At 48.8% G+C, this 23,286-nt stretch overlaps 1 protein-coding gene across 1 annotated transcript in view; it reads right to left on the bottom strand.

Annotated features, from left to right (window-relative positions):
* Positions 1-1,395: 1,395 nt before the first annotated feature.
* Positions 1,396-23,286, bottom strand: part of XG (Xg glycoprotein (Xg blood group)) — a 38,705-nt gene continuing 16,814 nt past the window's right edge. Inside the window, exons 4-10 of the mRNA XM_068533365.1 lie at positions 22,883-22,945; positions 20,066-20,128; positions 13,224-13,274; positions 10,548-10,589; positions 8,622-8,657; positions 6,265-6,381; positions 1,396-2,973 (exon numbers count right to left, since the gene is read on the bottom strand). Coding sequence (XP_068389466.1) covers positions 2,957-2,973; positions 6,265-6,381; positions 8,622-8,657; positions 10,548-10,589; positions 13,224-13,274; positions 20,066-20,128; positions 22,883-22,945 — 389 coding nt within the window. The 3' untranslated portion in view covers positions 1,396-2,956. The remainder of the gene's footprint in view (positions 2,974-6,264; positions 6,382-8,621; positions 8,658-10,547; positions 10,590-13,223; positions 13,275-20,065; positions 20,129-22,882; positions 22,946-23,286) is intronic.

Here is a 23,286-nt window from a genome sequence, read left to right as displayed (position 1 = left end):
AGTTAATTTACAATGTTTTGTTAGTTTCAGGTGTACAGCAAAGTGATTCAGTTATATATATATATATATATATATACACACACACATATTTTTTTTTTCAGATTCTTTTCCATTATAGGTCATTACAAGATATTGAGTAGAGTTCCCTGTGCTCTACAGTAGGTCCTTGTTGATTATCTATTTTATATATAGACTGTGTGTATGTTAATCCCCAAATCCTAATTTATCCCCCTGGCCACCTTTCCCCTTTGGTAACCATAAGTTTGTTTTCTATGTCTGTCAGTCTATTTCTGTTTTGTAAATAAGTTCATTTGTATTGCTTTTTTTAGATTCCACATACAAGTGCTATCATACGATATTTGCCTTTCTCTGTCTGACTTACTTCACTCAGTATGATAATCTCTAGGTCCATCCATGTTGCTGCAAATGGCATGATTTCATTCTTTTTTATGGCTGAGTAATATTCCATTGTATATAGGTACCACATCTTCTTTACCCATTCATCTGTCGATGGACATTTAGGTTGCTTCCGTATCTTGGCTACCGTAAATAGTGCTGCAGTGAACCCTGGGGTGCATGTATCTTTTCAAATTAGCGTTTTCATCTGTTCTGGATATGTGCCCAGGAGTGGGATTGCTGGATCATATGGTAGTTCTATTTTTCGTTTTTTAAGGAACTTCCATATTGTCCTCCATGGTCGCTGCACCAATTTACATTCCCACCAGCAGTGCAGGAGGCTTAAGGGTGTCCTTTTTAAGTGTACATGGGAACATGAGGACATCCATCCACGGAGCACCAGACACGTCCGTGCTCCCAGGAGGCAGGTGTTGCTTTGAACACTATCCACAATGCTCTCATTTCCTTATTTCAAGACCTTGGAGATTGCAGCTAATTGTGACCTTTCTCCTGTTTTCAGCTTGGAAAATATGTCCTCCGGGTGGTCCTGGTGATGCCTTAAAGAGAGGCTTCCCGAGAGATCATTATTCACATACTTTAATTTCAACGACATTGAACACTAACCATATTTTCCTCTTGTCATCGGGGTGACGTTTATCCCGCTGTTCTCTAACTATATGTTTCTTTATGTGTTCATAATCCATCTTGTTCCACATGGTACTGAGGAGACCATTTCTTCCTTTGGAAGGTGACAGATGCCCCTCTGGTTCTCAAACAACTGCTGGGTCCATCGGAGCTGGGGGGGGAACCATCTCAGCCATAAGCCTCCAAGGCCATGCGCCCAAAGGATGCACAACGGAGTAGAAAGGGATTTCCTGGATGCGTGCAAAGTTACGTCGCTTCATGACTTTTCGACCCTTTCACCGCTGTCTCATGGTTATACGTGCAAAATATAGAAAAGAGAACACAACCAACAAGGCCGATTTTATTTTTCTCTTACATGTATTTTAAATGATGAAAAGTTGCCCATGACAGTTACAGAAAATGGATGGAGTTACCTTTAAAAATGCTTAAGTTCCATTTATGTACATCTGTGTGTAAATCTGACACACAGATTTAACAAGAGTTAAACTCCCCACTAAAACTCATATATGGGAGTTAAATTAAACAAGAGTTTTTAACAAGAGTTATATTAAACTCCCCAATAAAACCCATACATGGGAAGTGTGTAGCAGGCATCCTCACTTATGGGGAAGCGCAACAAGATTTGGGAAAAGTCCTAGGGTATTCATATTAAAATAGGAAATACAGGCTGTCTTCAAATGGCTCAAATCTTTGTAAATCCAGGCCGGAAGTCATGCAATTCTGAGACATCTAATCAGGATCTTTAGTTTTAAGTTCTTTTCCATTTTGGCGAAGCTCTTTCAAATGCTTTCTGCTTTCAACTTCTCTTCGGAGACCTAGCTCTCAGTCGTTAAGGGTGTGCACAAAGCATGCATATTTGGAATTTTAATGTGTCCTCTTTATGAGATCCAGATTCTAGCGACTGGCTTCCTCTTTGGTTCTAATACTTAAACTCTAAAATTCTATCAGCATTAATCTCAGTTGAATCAAGCTATATACTAATCTGCCCAAACCATCCTTTTTCCTCTCCCCTAAAGTATTACTAAAATAGAAGCAAACAGCTAGTATACGTTTTAGATGTTTGAGGACAGAAGATTATCTAGTCCAGTAAAAAGAAAAGTATAAATCAAGGAAAGCACTGCCGTCGCCTTAAGAACTGGTACCCACAGAGGATCAAAGACCAAAAATAATACGAAAAGCCTCAACATCTGCAAATCTCTATTTCTACCCCATGTTCTCCAAAAAAATGTAGAAACTGTACTATTTCACAGGAAAAAGCACCCCATGATCACTTCCCCGAGACGGTTTCCACATCAGCGATTTTGCACTTAAATTTCCCAAATCCAGCCTCATCCTCTGCAGGTGACAGTACTTTTGTGAGCTGAAATAATGTTCAAATTCTGCCGTTAGTGTCAGAAATCACTCATTCCCGATTCACGGGCGGTGATGAACGGGTCTGGATTCCTGACATAACTAAGGAACTTACAGCATCAGTCAAGCTTCTCACCCCAGCTTGTTGGAAACCCAAACAGCAGTCTGTCTCCATCTTTTAGAAGTCGATGGCATTCCCGCCCAAGACCTCGGTGCCATCCTGCTGCCCCTGTGCTTTGTCGACCATGTCGATAGCCTGAGGTCACACCAGGAGGTAGTTTTGGAGCTCATTCCAGAGCTGGAACCTCTGTCCGGATTCACGATGGAACCAACAGATCAAGCAATCGTTTTACCACCCAAGGTCCAGCTGTCTACCTTCTCATGAGCGATGTGTCTGAGGAATTAGGAATTCTTGGTTAGGTAGCACGTCTATTGCAAACAGGAGAGAAAACCCTTCAGGGCAGCTGCTTAAGCCAAGAAGGAAAGGAACTTTGCACGGGAGTGATGAAGGCGGTTCTTGTCTGGGTGGACCTTTTCTCAAAGCAAAGGGTGGATTTTGAGGGCCTCAGATGTTTTCTGGTTCTGTAAGGAAAGATTGGATTGCAAGATGTCATAGCCGGGAAAAAAAGAAAAAAACTCTATGGATTGATCTTAAAGCACTGGTATCTTTTTTACTGCTTTCTGTTTGTTCAGGGTTTCGAACATTTTAAATGAATCGAGTAACTCTATCTTTTGGGTGGCAACTCATATTTGTAGAAACCCCTTTGGGGGATGCGGCCGAATTAGTCTTCATAACCTCTAAACTGGGAGTCACTATTACGTCCATTTGACAAAATAAAGGCAAAGTGTGATGTTCACACGGTCCCCTTGAGCGAATAGACATCTGTCGCCCCCATAGAGGCCCCCATCCCCATTACTGTCTCTACAAGATGCACAAGCTCCAGGACTGGGTCATGCACGGCTCCTAATCCCTGCAGAGCTGGCCGGTGTACGTGCCCGCCATCCTTTGGGAGACAGCGGGCATCCCTGGCCCTACTCAGGGATGCCAGCCAGCCAGGCGGCATCAGCACCGTACTGTAGAGGGAATGTCAAGCTGCCATATTTCTTAGACGGTTTACGGGTTTTGCACCCAGCAAGGATCAGTCCTTCCCACTGTGGGAGGGGCGCCCGAATGATGTCACAGCATGTCTTAACTCTCTGAGCTCGCTAAGTTTCACAGAACGGCAGCCAAATTCGGTCCTTCGTGGACCTGGTGAAGTTATCATTAAAGTATAATTGAGGAAGTAGACAGATTTTTTTTTTTTTGGAGTGTAGTTGCTTTATAATGTTGTGTTAGTCTCTACCGTACAGCAAAGTGAATCAGCTAGACGTGTATTTTATCTAGTCCCGAAAAAGGCAGGAGAGAGCGTCAAGACAGGACACTGCTTTAACCAAAAAGGGCTTCCACCTCAGATAAACGGGAAGGGCATGATCCCAAAAAAACAAAAACTGCCCCTGCTTCAGAAATTCAAATAGGAGGAGGTGAGTGGACACCAAGTTGTAGCCGGTGCCAGAAAACTCAGGATATGTCGTAATACTTGAATGCCGTGCTTTTTAAAAAAAATCATAATGAATGCCCAGAAAAGCCCACTGTGAGCATAGTATCAAAATGTGAAATAAACGTGGGATCCAGTCTTGCATTTGTATCTGATGCCTCACTTGCCTCTGGTTGTAGTAAAACTTTATTGACATAAACAGGCAACAAGCCTGCAGGCTGTAGTTTGCCAGTTTGTTATTTTTTTTAAAATATGGCACTAAGATAGTATTTATCTTGGTAACTTCGCTTGTTGGGGCTCCCTCCACCCCCTTACGTTTGTGCCTGAGGTGATGCCTCACTTTCCTTGCCCACTTTCAGCCCTGAGCTCCCGGGGTCACAAGTGCTTACAGAGTTTGGCCAAAGATGCAAGCGAAATTAACACACAGTGTCTCTGTAATGATAAGGCATGTTGCCCAGAAAGTAACGTTGTTCTTCATGAACTGTTTCCCCCCTGCCCCCCAAACTTTCAGGGTCAGGGCTTATGTACACCAAGGCTCGCCCCGGCCAGGGGGTTGCTCAGTACCACCCATCCACCAGCAGAGGGAGGCCAAGGGTAGGTTTTGGGATTTTGAAGTCGCCCAAATCCTTAAAAAAAATACTCCCGGAATAGGCTTCTGTTTCATAGCTTCCTTCCTGGAGGTGGAGGCCCCCTGGCAAAACACAGACAGATTCAGACATGGTTGGTCTCAGGACCAAACCTTGTGAGACCCCGAGTTAACATCTGAGCTGTTGTTTCTGCAATAAAGCATCCCTCTCTCCACCCACACCCCGCCCATCTTCCATTTAGCTATGTCTTTAGGGCATTCATGATCAGCAGACAGGATCTCTGCTCCCAAGGACGGCTACCCACCCGGGCGTGTAATTCGTCAAACCAGGAAGCCTGGACCCAAAGGTGAAGCAGAAAGTCCCAGCACGCCCCCAGCCCTGGCCCCAACCTATTTCCCTGGAGTCTGTGCACCTTTCGACAGAAAGGTTTGCAATTTAGTCCTTCTGTGGTTCTCTTTTGGGAGAAGGGTCCAAAAACTGCAGACTCCACCCAAATATCATTCCCGACTCCCTTGTGATTGAAAGTTCACTGAAAACAAAAGCAAGTTACTTATGTAAGGTCTGTGGCAGTAAAACCAAATCTTACAGATGAGAAAACCTTAAAAAATTAATAAAAGTGTAAGCATCGTTTCAAAAGCATCTCTCAGGTCCCCCGTGTGTCCGTAATAAAGTCCCAGCTTTAAAATCCCTTCATTATGCAAGGGGGTCTATATTGGACTTTATCAGAAATAACATTACCAGCGAAGGACCCCAGAAAGTATTTTTTAATTCCGAATATGCTATCATTTATTGAGTGTGACACTTGCACACAGCTCACACAGATACATCGCGGGTGGCTGCTTTCAACTCTATGTGCAATATTTTTAAACCCACTGCCTTATTAAACAAAAGCAGACAGAAAACCTTTTCCTCACGAAATCAAAGTGTGTATTTTGCATGAACTTTTTTGATAGATTGTATTCAAGAGGATTTAGCCTTTCATCATAAGTTAAATAAATTAACTAACATATATTTGTCAAAGAATTTTATAACATAATATAGCCAATATTCTGTAATGCCTGTAAATGCAGTATAACCCTTAAAACTTGTGAAACACTATATTGTACACCTGTAACATATAATATTGTACAGCAAATATGCTTCAATTAAAAAAAATGTATAACAAGAAGAGATCTTAAAAGCCATCATTTAGGTGTGGCTTCAGATCAGCTCTCAAGGCCTATATTAAAAAAAAACAAAACAAAATTACTTTAAGGACTTTTTGAAAAGTAATAAATTCTAAATAAAATGAAACATTTTTCATTTTAAGAATAAATTTCCTAGATACATATGATTCGTGTGAAGATGTGCCAGTGTGTCTATTGGACGTAAGTTGTTTTGGCTGTTATTTTATTAAAATAATTTTTTAAGTGAAGTATAGTCGATGTACAATATTGTATTAGTTTCATGCATGCAACATAGCGATTCAACATTTTTATAGATTGTATTCCATTAAAGTTATTATAAAATATTGGCTCCATTCCCTGTGCTATACAACATATCCTTGTTGCTTATTTATTTTATACACAGCAGCTTGGTCCTCTTAATCCCTTTGCCCCATCTTGCCCCTTCCTGCTTCCCGCTTCCCTCTCCCCACTGGGAACCACTAGTTTGTTCTCTGTATCTGTGAGTCTGCTTCTGTTTTGTTACATTTATTCATATATTTATCAAGCTTTACACTTAGGGAAGATAAAATTGGGAGGGAAACTTGCCATTTGCCCTGCAACAATTCTTCCTCCTGTTGTACTGGAAATAGCTGGCCGTTGCCCCCGCCAGGGTCACCAGCACCCCGCACACGATAGGAGACACTATTTTTGCTATCCTGTTGCCTGCGGGAATCCAGAAAAGCAAGATGGTCTAAGAAAAACACAGCCAGCGGGAACACCGCTGATTGTAAATAACTCTGCAATCACATCCCTGGCCCTCCCCACCCTCCTATTCACGGGCAAATGATGGAATTCACACAAGAAGCCCGAGGAGGTGATTCTGCTTTCACCCGAGGGGAGCTTACCAACCAGTCTTATAGAACTGGGGCATCCAACAGTTTTGGGCAGAAGATAGGCTTGATATGTTTTTTCACGTATTTGTGAATTTGGATGAATCTGTAGCTTTGGGGACATAGAACGTTTACTCATGCAAAAAAATTTTTTTAACCAAAAAGTGCCCTGATAGCCCGATGCTCAAATCATGCTGGGGCTCTGAGCACAACCGTATAGCAAACATCAATGCTTTAAGGGAAGCTTAGGTTTTCCTGCACAAAATCCAAGGTATGGAGCCTTGATGTGACAAAAATCAACACGTCCCCAGAAGAACAAATCGTTGCTTCCATCTAAAATAACCACCCATGTCCTACGTCAGATCCGGGCAAGTGCCCAGCGTGTCGTAGGTGATGATGAATGGCCACGCCGTGGATGTGGTTCCCGTGACGCTTGGAAGAGCGTTACCACGGCACCCAGGGATCTATCCCTCCTTCGTGCTGCTGTCTCACGCCGTCCCCTGCTGGACCCCGCTCTCCAGGGCTCCCCACCCCACGTCCACACCCTCTACCGTGTGACTTGGTGGCATGGGAAGGGGGGGGATGGTCCAGGTCATCATCCTCAGAATTGGGTCTTCAGCCAATAGAACCGGCAGACATGAAGCTGTGATGCTTCTTATCCTGGTCATGCTTCTCTTTATTCTCTGGTACCATGTCTGGCTGCCCTGTGGCCCAGCCTGGCCTGGCCCCTTGGATGGGTGTGGGCTGGTTTTAGCCCAATTGCGACTCACATAATCATAATCAAAGGTGGTTGTTTAAAATCACTATGTTTGGGGCTCTTTTGTTACATAGCACTGCTAACTGATACACCTCTTTCCTCTCTGCCATCCCCATACAAATCAACCACGTGATATCCATGGTGACTACCAAATGGTCCTGCAGGCTGACCTCTTATCCCCACGTCCACTGTCTCTACAACATCCCCTTTAGTCTGGGAACTAGGTGGGTCTTAACACTGATCTCCCTGACCTTTGCTGGCACTCTGATCCATGCATCACATAGGTATGAATAGGGGCAGGCTTTTTCCCGTGAAGCATGTATAAAGTGCAGACGTGCCCGTGGGGTCGCCTGGCCGGTCACCAGTGTTGTCCCCTGCCCATCACACTCCACACCCTGGCCCCATAAACTACTGTTGTTCCCGGGGGTGTACCCAGCCCGACCTAGCACAGCACCTACCTCTCCCGTCCTGGCCTCCTCTCACCCATCCTTTAGACCCGGCCTTGGAGATGGTCCCCTCAAGGAGCATCCTTACCCACCTCCATTCTGCCCCAGTCTAGGATGCGTCCCTCTGTCCTGCCGTGGACCCCATCAAACTATGTGTCAGACCTGGATTCTTGCCCTGAGATGCACCCCTCCTGCCCCACCTCCTGCCCACGAGAAGAAAAGCATCCATGGACTTCCCCAGAATGTCCATACACCCGGCAAATAGCAGTACTGAGACTCTGCATGGGGACAGGGTCTTAAGGTTGGAAAGGCACCTCAATACCTTTCTTCTTCCCAAAGCCATGGGGTCAGCTGGGCGGATTCACTGTCACCCTCTGCCTAAATGCCAGATCACCAAGAGGCTGGACCCCATCCTCCCAGTGACACACAACAAAAGCCCACCATCCGGACTCCAGCCTCCACTGCTGGACCTGTGATGGGGCTGGCAGTGCCCTCTGGGGGTTCTCCATGGCTGAATGCCACGACTTCCTCTCTTCTCCCCTTTTTGGCTTCCGGTCAGTAGTGGTCAGTGAAAGGGACACCATCGGTGGCCCAGCGGCAGGTCCACGAACCCCAGCCCTGCTCTCAGAGCTCCGAGGCATCTTCCAGCCTGAGGACAGTCTTCGCCCTCCTTCTCTGACCCCCACAGGATGGACCCCTCCCTGAAGGACAGACATGTGTGTTCAGGAGCTTCCAGACGAGCGTGGGAACCGTAGGTGCTCCCTGAACACCCTCAGGCTGAAATAATTACACGTCTACCCCACTTCATCCCACAGTGATGTGGAGAGCTCGCTCCTGGGAAAGGTGGGGTGCCCCGCCCCTGTGTGTTACCTTGTGGGTTGCCGTGCGAGGGATAGCCATCTCCACCTGGAAGGGGACAAGCACACGGTCATTCATTTATTCGGAAGAGCTGGTCGGGCTGCCTTCTGCTGCCAGCGCCATGAAGATGGTAGGGACGTGGCCACGAGCAGAGCAGACCAAACCTCTGCTCTCACGGAGCTGACCTCCCAGCGGGCAGGTGGGGACAGACAGCTAGGAAGGGGAGATGCAGGCGTTACAGCTAAGGGGGCAGCGGGACCAATGGAGGTGGAGGGGGCGTGGCTCTCACCGCATGGCTCAGGGAGTACCACACATATGTGCACACACATGCAGCACCCCCCCAGATATACACATGCACACACAGGCACACATACTCGCGGATGCACACACGTGCGACACACGAGCACACATACTCGCGGATGCACACACGTGCGACACACGAGCGCACATACGGATGCACACACGTGCGACACACGAGCGCACATACTCGCGGATGCACACACGTGCGACACACGAGCGCCCATACGGATGCACACACGTGCGACACACGAGCACACATACTCGCGGATGCACACACGTGCGTCACACGAGCACACATACTCGCGGATGCACACACGTGCGACACACGAGCGCACATACGGATGCACACACGTGTGACACACGAGCACACACACTCGCGGATGCACACACGTGTGACACACGAGCGCACACACTCACGGATGCACACACGTGTGACACACGAGCACACACACTCACGGATGCACACACGTGGGACACACGCGCGCACACACTCACGGATGCACACACGTGCGACACACGAGCGCACACACTCGCGGATGCACACACGTGGGACACACGAGCGCACATACTCACGGATGCACACACGTGGGACACACGAGCGCACATACTCACGGATGCACACACGTGCGACACACGAGCGCACATACTCACGGATGCACACACGTGCGACACACGAGCGCACATACACGCGGATGCACACACGTGGGACACACGAGCGCACATACTCGCGGATGCACACACGTGGGACACACGAGCGCACATACGGATGCACACACGTGCGTCACACGAGCGCACATACTCACGGATGCACACACGTGCGACACACGAGCACACATACTCGCGGATGCACACACGTGCGTCACACGAACACACATACTCGCGGATGCACACACGTGCGACACACGAGCGCACACACTCGCGGATGCACACACGTGCGTCACACGAGCACACATACGGATGCACACACGTGTGACACATAAGCACCTGTCCACGTGTATATATGTGCACACACGCACACACCCATACACACACAGGCACCCAACACACACATACACACATGCAGCCATGCACGCAGGCGTCACATGCATTGTGCCCGTGTGGACATGGGCACACACATATATGCATGTCTCCACACAGATGTGCATGGTACACGTCCACATGTGTACACGTGAACACACAAGAGCCACACTCACGTATACACACGCACGCATCCACCCTTACTTACATGCACATAGTGCACACGCATGCATGCATGGACACAACACACAGGCGCACATGTGCACATGGGAACATGTGTCCACATGCATAAACACAGGCACCCATGTGCGTGCCCAGCCACGTCCACATGCACATGCACATGCATGCATGCACGGGCACGCACATGTGCATACACACACGTGCAAGCATAGTAACACGTGTAAGCAGGCCTCCGATTCTTGAAAGGATTTCAATGTGCAGCCCAGGCAAAGCCCTCCGCAGGTTTGGTGACCGGTGAGGACACAGATTAGCAACCCAGGTGGTCAGGGAGCTTCCATGCAGGACCCCATAGGACACGCTGCCCAGCGGCGCCCACATGGGGTTTAGTTCTTCAGAAGGAGAATTTCTCCTCATGCAGCTTTTAAGGAAGAACTCCTTTACCATAATTACTCCCATGGTCGCTGGGTCTGTAGCGCCCTCCTCCTGCAGGACAGAAAGGCCATGTGAAGAGGAAGGAAATCCCGGCGACATCTCCAAAGGAAGCGCCGAGGAGAAAGCCAAGATCCCGAAGCAGAGGCTGTGACATCCCGCAAAGACCCCACCGGCTTCTCCCCAAGCCAATGGCAGGGACACGGTCACCCCAGGGCATCCCCTGAGCACACAGCGACAGGGCTGGGCTCGCCCTGCAAATCCAGCGGGTCTGCTAACAGCAGGTCCGAACCCGCTTCCTGGGCCAACCAGGGAAAACCCCAGCCCCCGAGGCCAGGGAAGCGCCTCCCACAGAAACACAGACAACAAAGTCACCTCAGCTAGTAAGAAATAAAAGAGATTTCTCTACACCTTCTTGTGTCCGGACAGCATTTTCTTTTTTGACCACTTGCAGGATCTTAGCTCCCCGAGCAGGGATTGAACCTGCGCCCCCTGTACTGGGAGCACGGAGTCCTAACCGCTGGACCGCCAGGGAAGTCCCCGGAGAGCAATTTTTAAAGACAGATTTGAGATGAAAACAAAATGCTGGTGCGAAGGTGGTTCATTTTGAAGCGAAATAGTCTATGTGGGTACGATTTAAATATTGAGAGGTCATTTAATAAAGGCCTCTTCCAAGTGGACACAAGCTGTGATGGCCTGAATTGTGTCCCCATAAAATTAATATGTTGACGTCCTGATCCCGAAAACCTCAGGATGCGGCTGGATTTGGAGATGGGGGTCTTTAAGGAGATGTTTAAAGTAAAATGGGGTCATGAGGGGGGTCCTGATCCCATAGGACTGGTGTCCTTATAAGAAGAGGAGATCAGGACACAGACACACACAGAGGGACGACCCTGTGAGGACACAGGGAAGAGAGGGCCGTCTACTCGCCCAGGAGAGGCCTCAGGAGGAACCAGCCCTGCCCACACCTGGATCTCACATTCCAGCCTCCAGGACGGGGAGAGATACACGTCTGCTGTTTAAGCTGCTCTGTCTGGGGTATTTGGCTCTGGCCGCCGGGGCTCACTCATACGGTGGGTATTAGAGAAACCGGCCATTGAAAGCCAGCCCTTAAAAAGGGCTGATGAGTAAAATGTTTTCTCCACTTTTCGAGGAGGGGACCCCGTCATTGGGCAAACCCTTCCCCGTTGCACAAGGTCAGCCCCGGCCCTTCTGCATTCTTCACAAGGAAAGGTCACCCCAAATACGTGTTGCCACCTGCAGGGAGAAGCTGAGTGACTTCCTGCCCTGAATGACCCAAGCCCTGGTGCTAAGCTCAGAGGTGGTTCACAGCCTCACCCAGCTGGGAGCCAAGAGAACAGGGGTGCAGACATGTACAGAAGCAGGTGGTCTTTCCAAGAGCCTGATGTGGAAATCAGCCTGGCAGCCCCCCAACCTCCTCTGTGGCCCCTATTTGTGAAACAAATAGGAGTTTCAACCAAAAAGATAGTCGGTCAACTCATTGAAGATGCTCAAAACTCTTCACACACGGGAAACACAGAAAACAATGATGCTTTCAATCAATCTATAGATTGATTTGAGGGTGAAGGGGGTCAGAAGGTACAAACTTCCAGTTATAAAATAATTAAGTCCTGAGGATGTAATGCCCAGCATCGTGACTACAGTTAATAATATTGTACTGTGGGACTTCCCTGGTGGCACAGTGATTAAGAATCTGCCTGCCAAGGCAGGGGACACGGGTTCGAGCCCTGGTCCGGGAAGATCCCACATGCTGCAGAGCAGCTAAGCCCGTGCGCCACAACTACCGAGCCTGCGCTCTAGAGCCCGCGAGCCACAACTACTGAGCCCACGTGCCACAAGTACTGAAGCCCGTGCACCTAGAGCCTGTGCTCAGCAACAAGAGAAGCCACCGCAATGAGAAGCCCACGCACCCCAATGAAGAGTAGCCCCCGCTCGCCGCAACTAGAGAAAGCCCGCGTGCAGCAACGAAGACCCAATGCAGCCGAAAACAAATAAATAAATAAATTAATTAATTTAAAAAAATAATATCGTGTTGCATATTTGAAAGTTGCTAAGACAGCAGATCTTAAAAGTTCTCATCACAAGAAAAAAAATTGGAGCTCTGGTCATGCATGTTAACCAGACATATTGTGGTGATCATTTCGCAATAGATACAAATATCGAATTACTATGTTGTACACCTGAAGCTAATAGAGTGTTTTAGGTCAATTCTATGTCAATTTAGAAACGTGAATCCAAAGCACTTTGTTTTCCCGGCTGTGACATCTTGCCCCCAGTCTTCCCTTACAGAACCAGAGACCATCTGAAGATTCCAAGATCCACCCGCCACTTTGAGAAAAGCTGATGTAGACAAGAACCCCGTTTATGGCTCCTGTGGAACGTTCCTTTCGTTCTTGGTGTCCCCAGAAAGACTCTCCAATTCATTGGCTGTTCTGGCCCTGACGACGCTTGTGGCCTGTTGTTCTGTGTCTTTTTACCTGGACAAAGGTGCGTGGGGCAGCACCTGGAGGGCAGGACGAGGCCCAGCAGAGGGTCAGCAGAAAGGGCTCAGAGGATCAACGCCAGCACAGAGGCTTCCAGCACCCAAGACCCCAGGAGGAAGGCACGGGAGCCCCGGAAATGCCAGCCTAGCCTCACCACCCACGCGGGCCCTGGTGCTGGACGTACCGTGCGTGCTTCCGTGGCCGTCATGACTGGGGGGGTAGCTGCCACCGCCTCCTGCAGGACAGAAGATGGATTTGAGGAACATTCTGGATGTGGAGTTTGGGTTCCAACAGGTATCCACCTGGGGTGTTGGCCATGGCACCAAAGCCGGGCCCAAGACTCACCCCAAAGACAGCCCCACGTGATGGCAAAGCAGGGGCCACCAGGGGATGCCCACAGGAGTCCCCGCACCGCCCGCCAAAGTCAGGTCTTCTGGGTGGGAAAGCCCACGCCGCACAGAGCCCTTTAGAAAGTTCTGTGCCTTCAGAGCACACACATGCCCTCCCCGCAACCAGGGCTCCGAATTAATGCAGGCTTGTCCCCCTCCTGCAGGGACCCAGGTACAGAATCGCCTCAGTGAGAAGGAAGACCGGGCGGACGATCCCGATCGTAAACGTTCTTTAGTAGAGACTGGGCACTTTTAATTTTCCCCGATTGTTACTGTAATAACCTTGAAGACAAAGCTACTTCTTGATGGCCTTTAAACACCACGGAAAAGATGGCTGGATGCAACGTGCTTGTCCAGACGAGGAATACGCCCCTGGGAAAGTATCAGGGACAAGTCTCTGAACTCTTCTCAGAGAAAATCACAGCATGAAAGACACGAGAAACTTCGCCTGCTGGGAAACCAAAGCCCCGTAGGTCACCCTCCGGAGGCTGGCACTGCGTGCGTCTCTCTCCTGTATGTGCATACGGCCTGCACGTTCACTGATACGGGAAAGAGTCTATGCGGCCGCTCACACTTCAATTATAGAGAAAACCTTACACTCAAAGTTTCATATATGCATATACGTATGTGTAAAGATCTATACACAATGTAGATATATTCATATATAATGTTCTATACATACACACATACAGAGAGAAGTTTATATGTATATATAGAAAGGCATATAAACATATAAAGATGTATACATATATAAAGATATAGATATGTACACATATGAAGGTATTTATACACACTCATATAAATATATACATATATAAAGATATATGCACACATATAAAGATGTATCTATACATACATATATAAAGATACATACATATGTACACATATGAAGCTATACACACACATATACATACATATAAAAAGGTATATACAAACGTAATTTTATAAAATTTTTCTCGTGTTTTTTAAATTTTATACAAGTGTATAAACACATATATTAATATATAAACACAGACATACAGAAAAGTGTTATGCAGGTACAAGTATATAAATATAAAGATATGTATAGAAACATAAACATACACATAAAGGTATATATCTATAAGGATGTATATGTGTGTATACATATAGAGGTACATATATACATAGGTATATGCACATATATAAAGGTACATCTATATCAAGATACCTATATATATATAGAGAGAGAGAGAGATCTGTGTGTGTATACATATAAACACGCACATAAATATACATACACATACTTATATAAGGATATATGTAGAAAGGTATATATACACAACTATAAAGATGTATAGAGGAGACTAGATCTTAGTTCCCGTCACCAAAAAAAAGAAACGGTAATTATGTAACAGGACAGAGGTGTTAGCTGAGGCGACAGTGGTGATCACACTGCAATGTATAAGTGCATCAAATCATCACACTGTACCCCTTACACTTACAAAATGTTATGTGTCGATTGTATCACAATAAAAATACATTTTAGGAGAGATACATAGAGAGAGAGAGATGCATCTATAAAGGCACGTACAGACACAACATCTGTATAAAGATAGGACTGCATACACATACATACGGAGGCACGTATGTAAGTACGTGTGTAAAGGAATGTACATACATAAGCACATGTACACACACACATACACGTTCATATGGAGATGATCCCCACTTCTGAAGGGCACCTGTGCCGTGGCCAGTTTGGTCCACCTCGCAAGGCCCCGGAGCGGACAGACGCAGGGACCCGCCGCGATGCAGGGTTGGAGGGGAGGGCCCGCGCGCCACCTTCCAAGGGGGGGGGGGTCACAGATCACAGAAGCCACCGCGTACCCGCGGACGGCCCGGGGCCTGGGCGTGTGGCAGCCGGCATCTAGGTCCCTGTCGCTCAGGGACCCTGTGGACAGAGCGCAGGGCCCTTGCAGCCCGCCCTCCGGGGAGCCCTCTGCACACCCAGGCCTGTGAGCGTGAGGGGGGCACGGGGGGCACTGGGGCCAAACGCCAGAGGTCCTGGCGGCCGGGGTTCCTGCCTGCGGGCGGTGTGCGGGGACCCGGCAGCCTGGGAAGGGCCGCCGGTGAGACAGACCCCCTCCGACTGCAGAGCTTAGACCACACCCCCTTACACTGCCTGTGGGGGGAAGAGGCCCGGCTCTTCATTCCTCGGACCCCCCAGGTCTGCCTTCCCCTGGATGGGGCCCCTGCTTCCGTACCATCCATTCGCTCCCCCGGCCCCCTTGCTGCGTGGCTGGCACAGTCCGTTTGGTGCCCAGAACCAGGCTCGGCCCATAGCAAGCGCTCAAGGAAATGCTTTCCGAGTCCTCAGCGCAAGCTAAGCTGCCGTCCTCAGAAGGGGTCCATCCGGGGGGGCTGCTACAAACCTGCAGGGGACGCTATCCTGCCCGTCGCGCCCACCTGGGCAGCCTACTGCGGCCCCGCTGCACAGCCTGCATGGCGGACCCCCCGGGGCTTGCCCCAGTCCCAGGAGGGCCTTGATGTCCCAGCCGGGAGCGTGGGGCCCGGCTCCAGGCTCTGTCCCCTCTCCCCGCCCCGCGGCCTCCCCGTCCAGGCCTGCCTCGGGAAGAGCGGGGTGGTAGCTACAGACGACAGCAAACTCCCTCCTGCGGGCCCTTCTCCGGGGACCCCAACCTGCTACTTCCACCCCCCCTAGCCTCAAGCAAGATTTACAAAGAGGATGCAGACGGCCACACTGAGATTTTAATCAGAAATGTACATATTTGGTGTTCCTCCCTAATCCAAACACAGAGCCCCTTGGAATTTCCTAAATGATAGGAATGATAAAGGGGTCTTTTGTGAAGTGACAAAAGAGATAAAGGTGTCTTGTTATTCAGAACAAGCCCCTTCAAACCACACCTGAGTTTATGTTAATGAGGTGACTTTTGGAAAGCCCTGGAGGATGCTGGTCGCCGGGGCAACCAACCAGTGATTGGAGGGTTGGGACTTCCAGCCTCACCCCCGTCCGGTGGCCGAGGAGTTCATCAGTCAGGCTCACAGGACAGAGCCTTCGTAAAAACCCAGGAGACAGGGTTTGGAGAGCTTCTGAATGAGTGAATTTATTTACACGGTGGAAGGCAATGCACCCCAACTCCAGAAGCTCCTACACTTGCGACCCCCTCGCCCTGTGTCTCTTCATCCGGCTGTTCGTCTGAGTCGTTTATCATATCCTTTATGTGAAATAAAAATCAGGTTCTATGGCAGGGCAAGAAAAATGTAAACATAAGAAATTTTCTCTTCCCTTTGGCCTCCTCCCTTCCCCCACCCGCCCCGCTGTGCATGGTGTACCTGCCTTAGGCATTGGTCGGACCTCCCTCATCAGCAGGAACATCTGCTCAGCCATAAACAGCAGCGTTCTCCCAGCATCCACAAGACGACTCCTAACAAGGTAACCTTCCTTCTCCATCTTGTAAGGGACCACAATGACGCTTAGACCTGGATTGTGTAAACTGTCACTAGTACATGCTGTGATGTCCAGCCCTCTGTCTCAAAAAACTTATAGAAGTGGGCCTTGACTTCTAAACGGGGCGGAACAGTTCTCAGACTTTTCTGAGATGCTCTACCTGGGTTATAATCCTCAAATCTGGCTCGAATAAAATTTTCCATGTCTTTCTGAGATCGACTGATTAATTTTTTGTCAACACTTATAATAAACTGGTAAATGTCAGTCAGAAACGTAAGTATTTCTCTGAGTTCTGTGAGCTATTTTAACAAAGTAACCGAACCCGAGGCGGGGTCGTGGGAATCTCCGATCCATAGCCAGTGGGTCAGAGTCACAGGTGACAAGCTGGGACTTGGGACTGTTGTCTGCAGTGGGGACAGTCCTGTAGGACCGAGCTCTTAACCTGCGGGGTCGAAGGCTGACTCCAGGTGGATGACACCAAAATCGAATTAATCGCTGGGGTGGTTTTGGAAAACACACACGGGACAGACCGCGAGGTTGCCCGTTGGAGAAACCCAGATACGATCCCTGTGGTCCTCCAGAATATTCCTGGCCTCCTTCTTACTGAACTTGCTCCTGTCCTGAGCAGATTTTTTAACTTTGTCAAAACAGAACCAAATTTTACATGCAAAGCGTCGGCAAAGCTCATCTGTGGGTTAAGTCACTGCCGTTTCTTAAGCTCTTCTAAGCAGCAAACGTTCAGACCCTTTTCTGGGGATGCTTCTAGGTGAAGTCTGGGGACGGGCATGGCGATCACAGCCTGGGCTGCCCACTGCGGTCGGGTCACAGAGACAGGTCGGTGTTTCGGAATCAGAATAAACCTCAGGGCTTTCAGGGGTTTGGGGCGAGCCTGGCTGCTGGGTATAAGCCGACATGTGGGGAATCCGGGTGCCATGGGGGCGTCAGGAGACAGCAGAACCGAAGACGGACGATGGCCGTGCCAGACAGGAAGCTGTGCATTCTGCGAGCTCCTGCCGGTCACAAGCCGCCGCCCCGGGCCCCCTGCCTCCCGCCCCCTGCCTCACTCCACCCACCCATATCCTGCAAACACAGGGGGATCCCAGCCCTCAGGTCTGAGCTGTGCCATTTGCTAATACTCTCCAGATGCCCACAGCCAAGTGCAAAGTTGCAAGATGCGGACGGAAAGGAAAACAGGGGAAGCCCCTCGACCCCGGGCTGGGGCCGGCAGGGTGGGAGCATTTGGGGCTGTACGTACTGCTGGATGCATGAAATCTATGCGTTTCCTCTCCAGAAGCCAAAGAGATGGCCCCCAAAGATGCACTCGTGAGAGAAGACGGTCCTATTGCCCTGAGGGTCCACCCAGCAAAAGCTGGCACCACCGTAACCCACCATCCCCGCTTTGCAAGCCTGACGTCCCCAGATCTCCTTTCCTTCCTGCTCGGAGGTCAAATGCCCCTCTGGCCTCCGGAAACTTGTTGAAGGCCCTGCTACTTGGGGCCACCGTGAGATCCAAGGGGATTGTCTCATGATGTGTGAGACCCCTAATTGTCTCATGATGTGTGAGACCCCTAATGGCTCTTCCTCTCCCTGTCTGCTCCCTGCAGAAGTGACTCGGTCCGTCTCCAAGAAACCCACGCGGAGACGCAGCCCTCCCTCCAGGGTATAAATCGTGCTGCTGGGGGTTATGAAAAGTGTCAGATGCAGAAGGCAGGCAGGGGTCCTTCTGCCTTCTCTCAGCAAGGATCACCCCCTCGGCGAAGCCTTCCCAGAGCCGTGGGGAACCCCAAGGAAGGGGTGTCCCTTGTGTGTCCTGCCACCCAGCACAGGTGTGAAGCAAAAGACAGGGCAGCGTCTTCAACAAGATCAAATGAAGCCTCTGGAGAGCTCAAGGGATCTATTTCCCTTAAAGGCGTGTCTCAGGACTTCCCTGGTGATCCAGTGGTCAAGACTCTGCTCTTCCAGGGGACACAGGTTCGATCCCTGGTGGGGGAAATGAGATCCCACATGACGTGTGGCCAATAATAATTAATAATAATAATAATAATAATAATAGAAGGGTGTCTCCTGAAACATCTTGGAGCAGAGAACAGCTTTGTGAGAACCCCTTAGGAACATCTTGCTGGGCGCTGTCAATCAAAGAGCACAGCCTTTTGGAGTCGGGGCCGTTAGACCTTTCAAGCCAACAACACAGTGGAGGGTATGTGTCCTGATGAAGGCGTTTAGGGGTGAGCCCTCCGTCGCTGAAATTAGCTAAGGCATTGCTCATGCAACTGATCTTTACAGGACCTACTGTGTGCCATGCCTGGCTTCTGGCTCTGGGGATGCATCAGTGGAGGAAAGGCAAAAATCCCTGCGTGTGTGTGTGTGTGTGTGTGTGTGTGCTTTTCATTCTAACTCAAGGAAATAAATGAACCACAATTGCATGGCATTGCATGTTACAAAGTATAACATGATCTCCTGCTGCAGGGCAAAGGGATACAGAGAAAGGATCACAGTTTAGGATCTAGAGGTCAGGTCTCGGAGACAGAGATGCCCCCCCAAGCTGAAACCTGCAGGGAAGAAATGATGCTTGGATCTCTCTGAAGGCTGTCTGGTTGGGCATAAGCAATGGTGTTTTGCACCCTAGGAATTCAACGTTCGAATAATCTCTCAAGAGAATCGGAAACAGGGGAACTCCCCATTGCCAAACCAGCTGGAAATGAGGATACCCGTAGAGCTGAGCTTTCCCCAGCACCCATCTGTCGGCACACGTGTCTGCCCAAGCCCTGGAATTCTTGCGATTCTCCCACCACCGTGAGCCGCCATCCCTTCCCGAGTGGTCTTCCCCCAGGTGCCTGGATTTCCAACACGTCACTCGATCTATGGCGGGAACTCAGGCAACGTGGCCCCAAACGGCTCTTGACAAGGGAAGCAAAACTCAACGGAACACCCAAAACAGAGCAACCAAGGACAAAGAGAATCCCCTTCCGCCATAGTGACGTGAGATGCCTTTGGGGCGCATTGCATTTTTTCAGCCCCAGACCAAACCAAACAAAATGCATCCTCTATCAACAGAGGGATTGGTAACAGCAGGTGAACTCCTTGTTAAAGAACCTCTGCATATTTCAAACGCCAACTCGTATTTCACCCTCCCAGGACAGAATTCCAAGATGGTCCGTTGCATCCCTCCCAACGCTTCCGGAAGGCGTCTCAATACTCAGGACTCACCTCCACTGTTGTCAGAGCTGCCAGGCTGGGGACGTGGCATTGGCTTTGGCCTTGGATAGATATCTGTTGGAAAACACCAAGGTGATGTTAGGAAAAGAATGACATCTTCCCGCAATGAACCATTCACACAATACAAAAGACCGAAATACAAAATGATATTCCGGCTTATTTATACTTGCTGTTTATCGCTTTCACAGAACCTCTGGTACTCAAAGTGTCCAAAGCTTTAAAAACCATGTTGATCTCGGGGACCAGAACCTCCTAATTTGGTTCTGAAAGCAAGAAGTTCAGAAGTTCATGGATTCCTGAAATGAATCTGGCAGACGCTGCCTTGTGAATGTTCCAATGTTTAGCGTTATCACAAACATCAGGTTGTTTGCAAAAGCCTGTCGTCAGTATTAGGACAAAAGCATCTCACGTTTTTGATGACGTGTTACCCTTCCTGCTGTGCGTGTGTACATGCCCTCACTGGAGTTAATCTTAACTTTTGTCACAAATGCCCTTAATCTGTCCTTCAAACTTAGCCCAAGCTTCCTGCCCCAGAGCCTTGGCACAAAACACTGTCTCTGCCAGGATCTCCCATTCCGCCTGCAGGGCCTTTCTTGCACAGCAGAATGTTCCAGAACAGCCTGTATTCAAGGGACTGCTCACCACTGCCTTCAATGACTCACCTTTCTTCTCGAGAGACACATACAGGAACTGGGTGAGCCAGGGAGCAAGCATGAAATTTAAGGAGACCTTCTACTCCTGTATTGCCGTTTCCATACTTAAGTTCTAATCAAGTTCTTTCCCTTCTTCGTTTGCTGTGTGTGTCGAGTTTGCTGCGTCCCTGTTTTTACATGTTTTATCGTTTCATTATGAATCATTCCAAATGGGTTAGGCAGAAAGCATATTCACTGAGGCTGCTCAGTGTTCCAAAACCTCTTAATCAAGACGTGTTCCCCAATAAACAATAAACCATCAGAAGAACCAGCATCTAAGGGAAAGTCAGGCTGATACCAAAAGCCACATAACTCATATCAAATACAAATTCATTATTTGGGGGCACCATTTTAAAGGCATCTCCCCACTGGGTTTTAGCAAAGCTTGAAAACAAAGGCCAGAAAGCAACCTTCCTCTAATTTGGAATGTGTCAGCTGCTGGAACCCTGAGTCATAGAGGGACCCCTCCCAAGCGTGAGGCTTGCTACCCACGCCCTGGGATGGATGAGTCACCCTGGTCCTGGTGACTCACCTTACAGGATGGCCAGCATCTAACATTCTGGACCCCGTAGGAGGGAAGCCCATGGGAATACGTTTAAGCCGAGATCCCCAAATAGACTGTAGCAAGAAACACTCCCCAGGAGGGATTTCCATCGGCATCTTGTCAAATAACAGCACTCCAGCGGACAATAGTTTGTCGAAAAGGCTGGGAGGAATTTTTACAAGGAATCGATGGAGCTGGGATGTTAAAATTGGAGGGGAAAAAAAAAAAAACGAAGAGGATGAAACCGAGCAGGACCCAGTGGGGCTCCTGGGCACAAAAGCCTTCCTGTGTCCCCCCGTTTCTTGATTACAGGAAATAGGCTTCATTCAGCCCCCACGACCTTCCCTGAGTTCCAACGGGCAGATTCAAGCGGTTGCTAATCAGGGAAGGGAGGGGTTGCAGAGACAAGGGAGGAGCCCTGAAGAAACAATAGTGCAGCCTTTGGGGCAAGTCCTGGTTCCTCCTCGAGGGATACACATGACAATACTGCTTGGCAGATATCGAAACCCCCAACAAACGGACGGTGTTGACTACTTGATAAGGCATTCTTCATTCCACAGAGAAGGCCACAGTTTGATAACCTCTGAGAAGCACAGACCCCATCAGGAGACCACCTGAGCCCAGGTGATGTCTAGATTGAAGGAGTGCAGGCCCTGCAGGCACCCTGGTCCTTCTCGGCAACCCCACCCTTTGAACCATGGCTATAAAACTCCTCACCGAATCCCACCCCAGGTAGGGACACGGTTTTGAGGGCAGGAGCCCACTGTGTTCTCCTTTGCGGGGCAAAGCAACGAAGTTATTCTTTTCTACTTCACCTGAAACTCTGTCTCTGAGATTCAACTTGGCATCGGTGTACAGAGGCCAAGTTTCGGTACCAAAGATGACAAAGCAGTGACGTAAGCGTCCCTTAGCTAACGCAGTTAGTGGCCTGGGCTGCTTTGCAATTAGGTAACAGCTTCGTAGAACCTTACGTCTTACTTTTCGTGACATCTCCCTCACCATGGCCATCGCCACCGCCGAGGAGATGAATTTCCACCCATCTCAAGGCCACACCAAGCTTCCAGGAAGCTTCCGCAGGCCGTCAACTTGGCTAGCGTCACTGGTCACCTCTGCCTGGTCAGCTTTTAGGTCTTTAGGGTTTCTGAATTGCTGAGGACTTTATGGGCTATTGGCTAAGATTACCCCCCTCCAGCCCCCCTTTTTTTTTTTTAAAGTGATCTATAGGCGCAGTGTCTGCCAAGCTTTTAAAACAAAGGAGAAACTGAGGATAAATGACCTAAAACGCACAGTGCACGGAAAGTCATTAGGAACCTCGGAAACAGCTAGAAAAAGACTCGACCTCCAGCCTGATTAAAATTCCAGCACAATAATGACCAACGTCTCCAAATGCTCAGTATTCTCCAAGTGTCTGAGCAACGAGGAAATAAAATAATGCAATCTGCTCCCCCCGCCCCTGTAAAAGCTAAGCTGGCTCTTACTTCAGAAGCAGCCAGATGAAAACTCGTAGTTAAAAACAAAACAAAAAGAAGCACCTTTCATCAGACTTGTTTTGAAATGAATGAACATTCTTACTTCCACTGTTGTCGGGATTTCCAGGCTGTGGCTGGTAGGGAGGCCTCGGCTTTGGGTAGATATCTGTGGGGAAGACAACAGTGCATGTTTGGAAGAGAAAAATGTCCTTCCGTCAGTAGCAGCCTACAAGATAAGAACTAGAGCTTATATTTTATTCACAGTTGCTGCTCACAGACTTACAGATCACCATCGAGCCGCTAAAAATCACTTAGCTGCTAGAAATAAAACCTCAGAACGTAGAACTTAAAGAAAAAACTGCATACACACAGTTACAAAACTGTTTAGCCTTTACATTGTACGCAAAAAAAAAACAAAAACCCCGAAACTGTTTATTCCTTGAAGATTATTTCGTCTGACATTGCTACATGATGCCATTTTCCCCTGGTTAGTATCTGTCTCCAAAT

The sequence above is a fragment of the Eschrichtius robustus genome, chromosome X, assembly GCF_028021215.1.
Source record: "Eschrichtius robustus isolate mEscRob2 chromosome X, mEscRob2.pri, whole genome shotgun sequence".
Taxonomy (NCBI): domain Eukaryota; kingdom Metazoa; phylum Chordata; class Mammalia; order Artiodactyla; family Eschrichtiidae; genus Eschrichtius; species Eschrichtius robustus.
The sequence above is the reverse complement of the archived record's forward strand: the minus strand, read 5'-3'. Positions and strand labels throughout refer to the sequence as shown.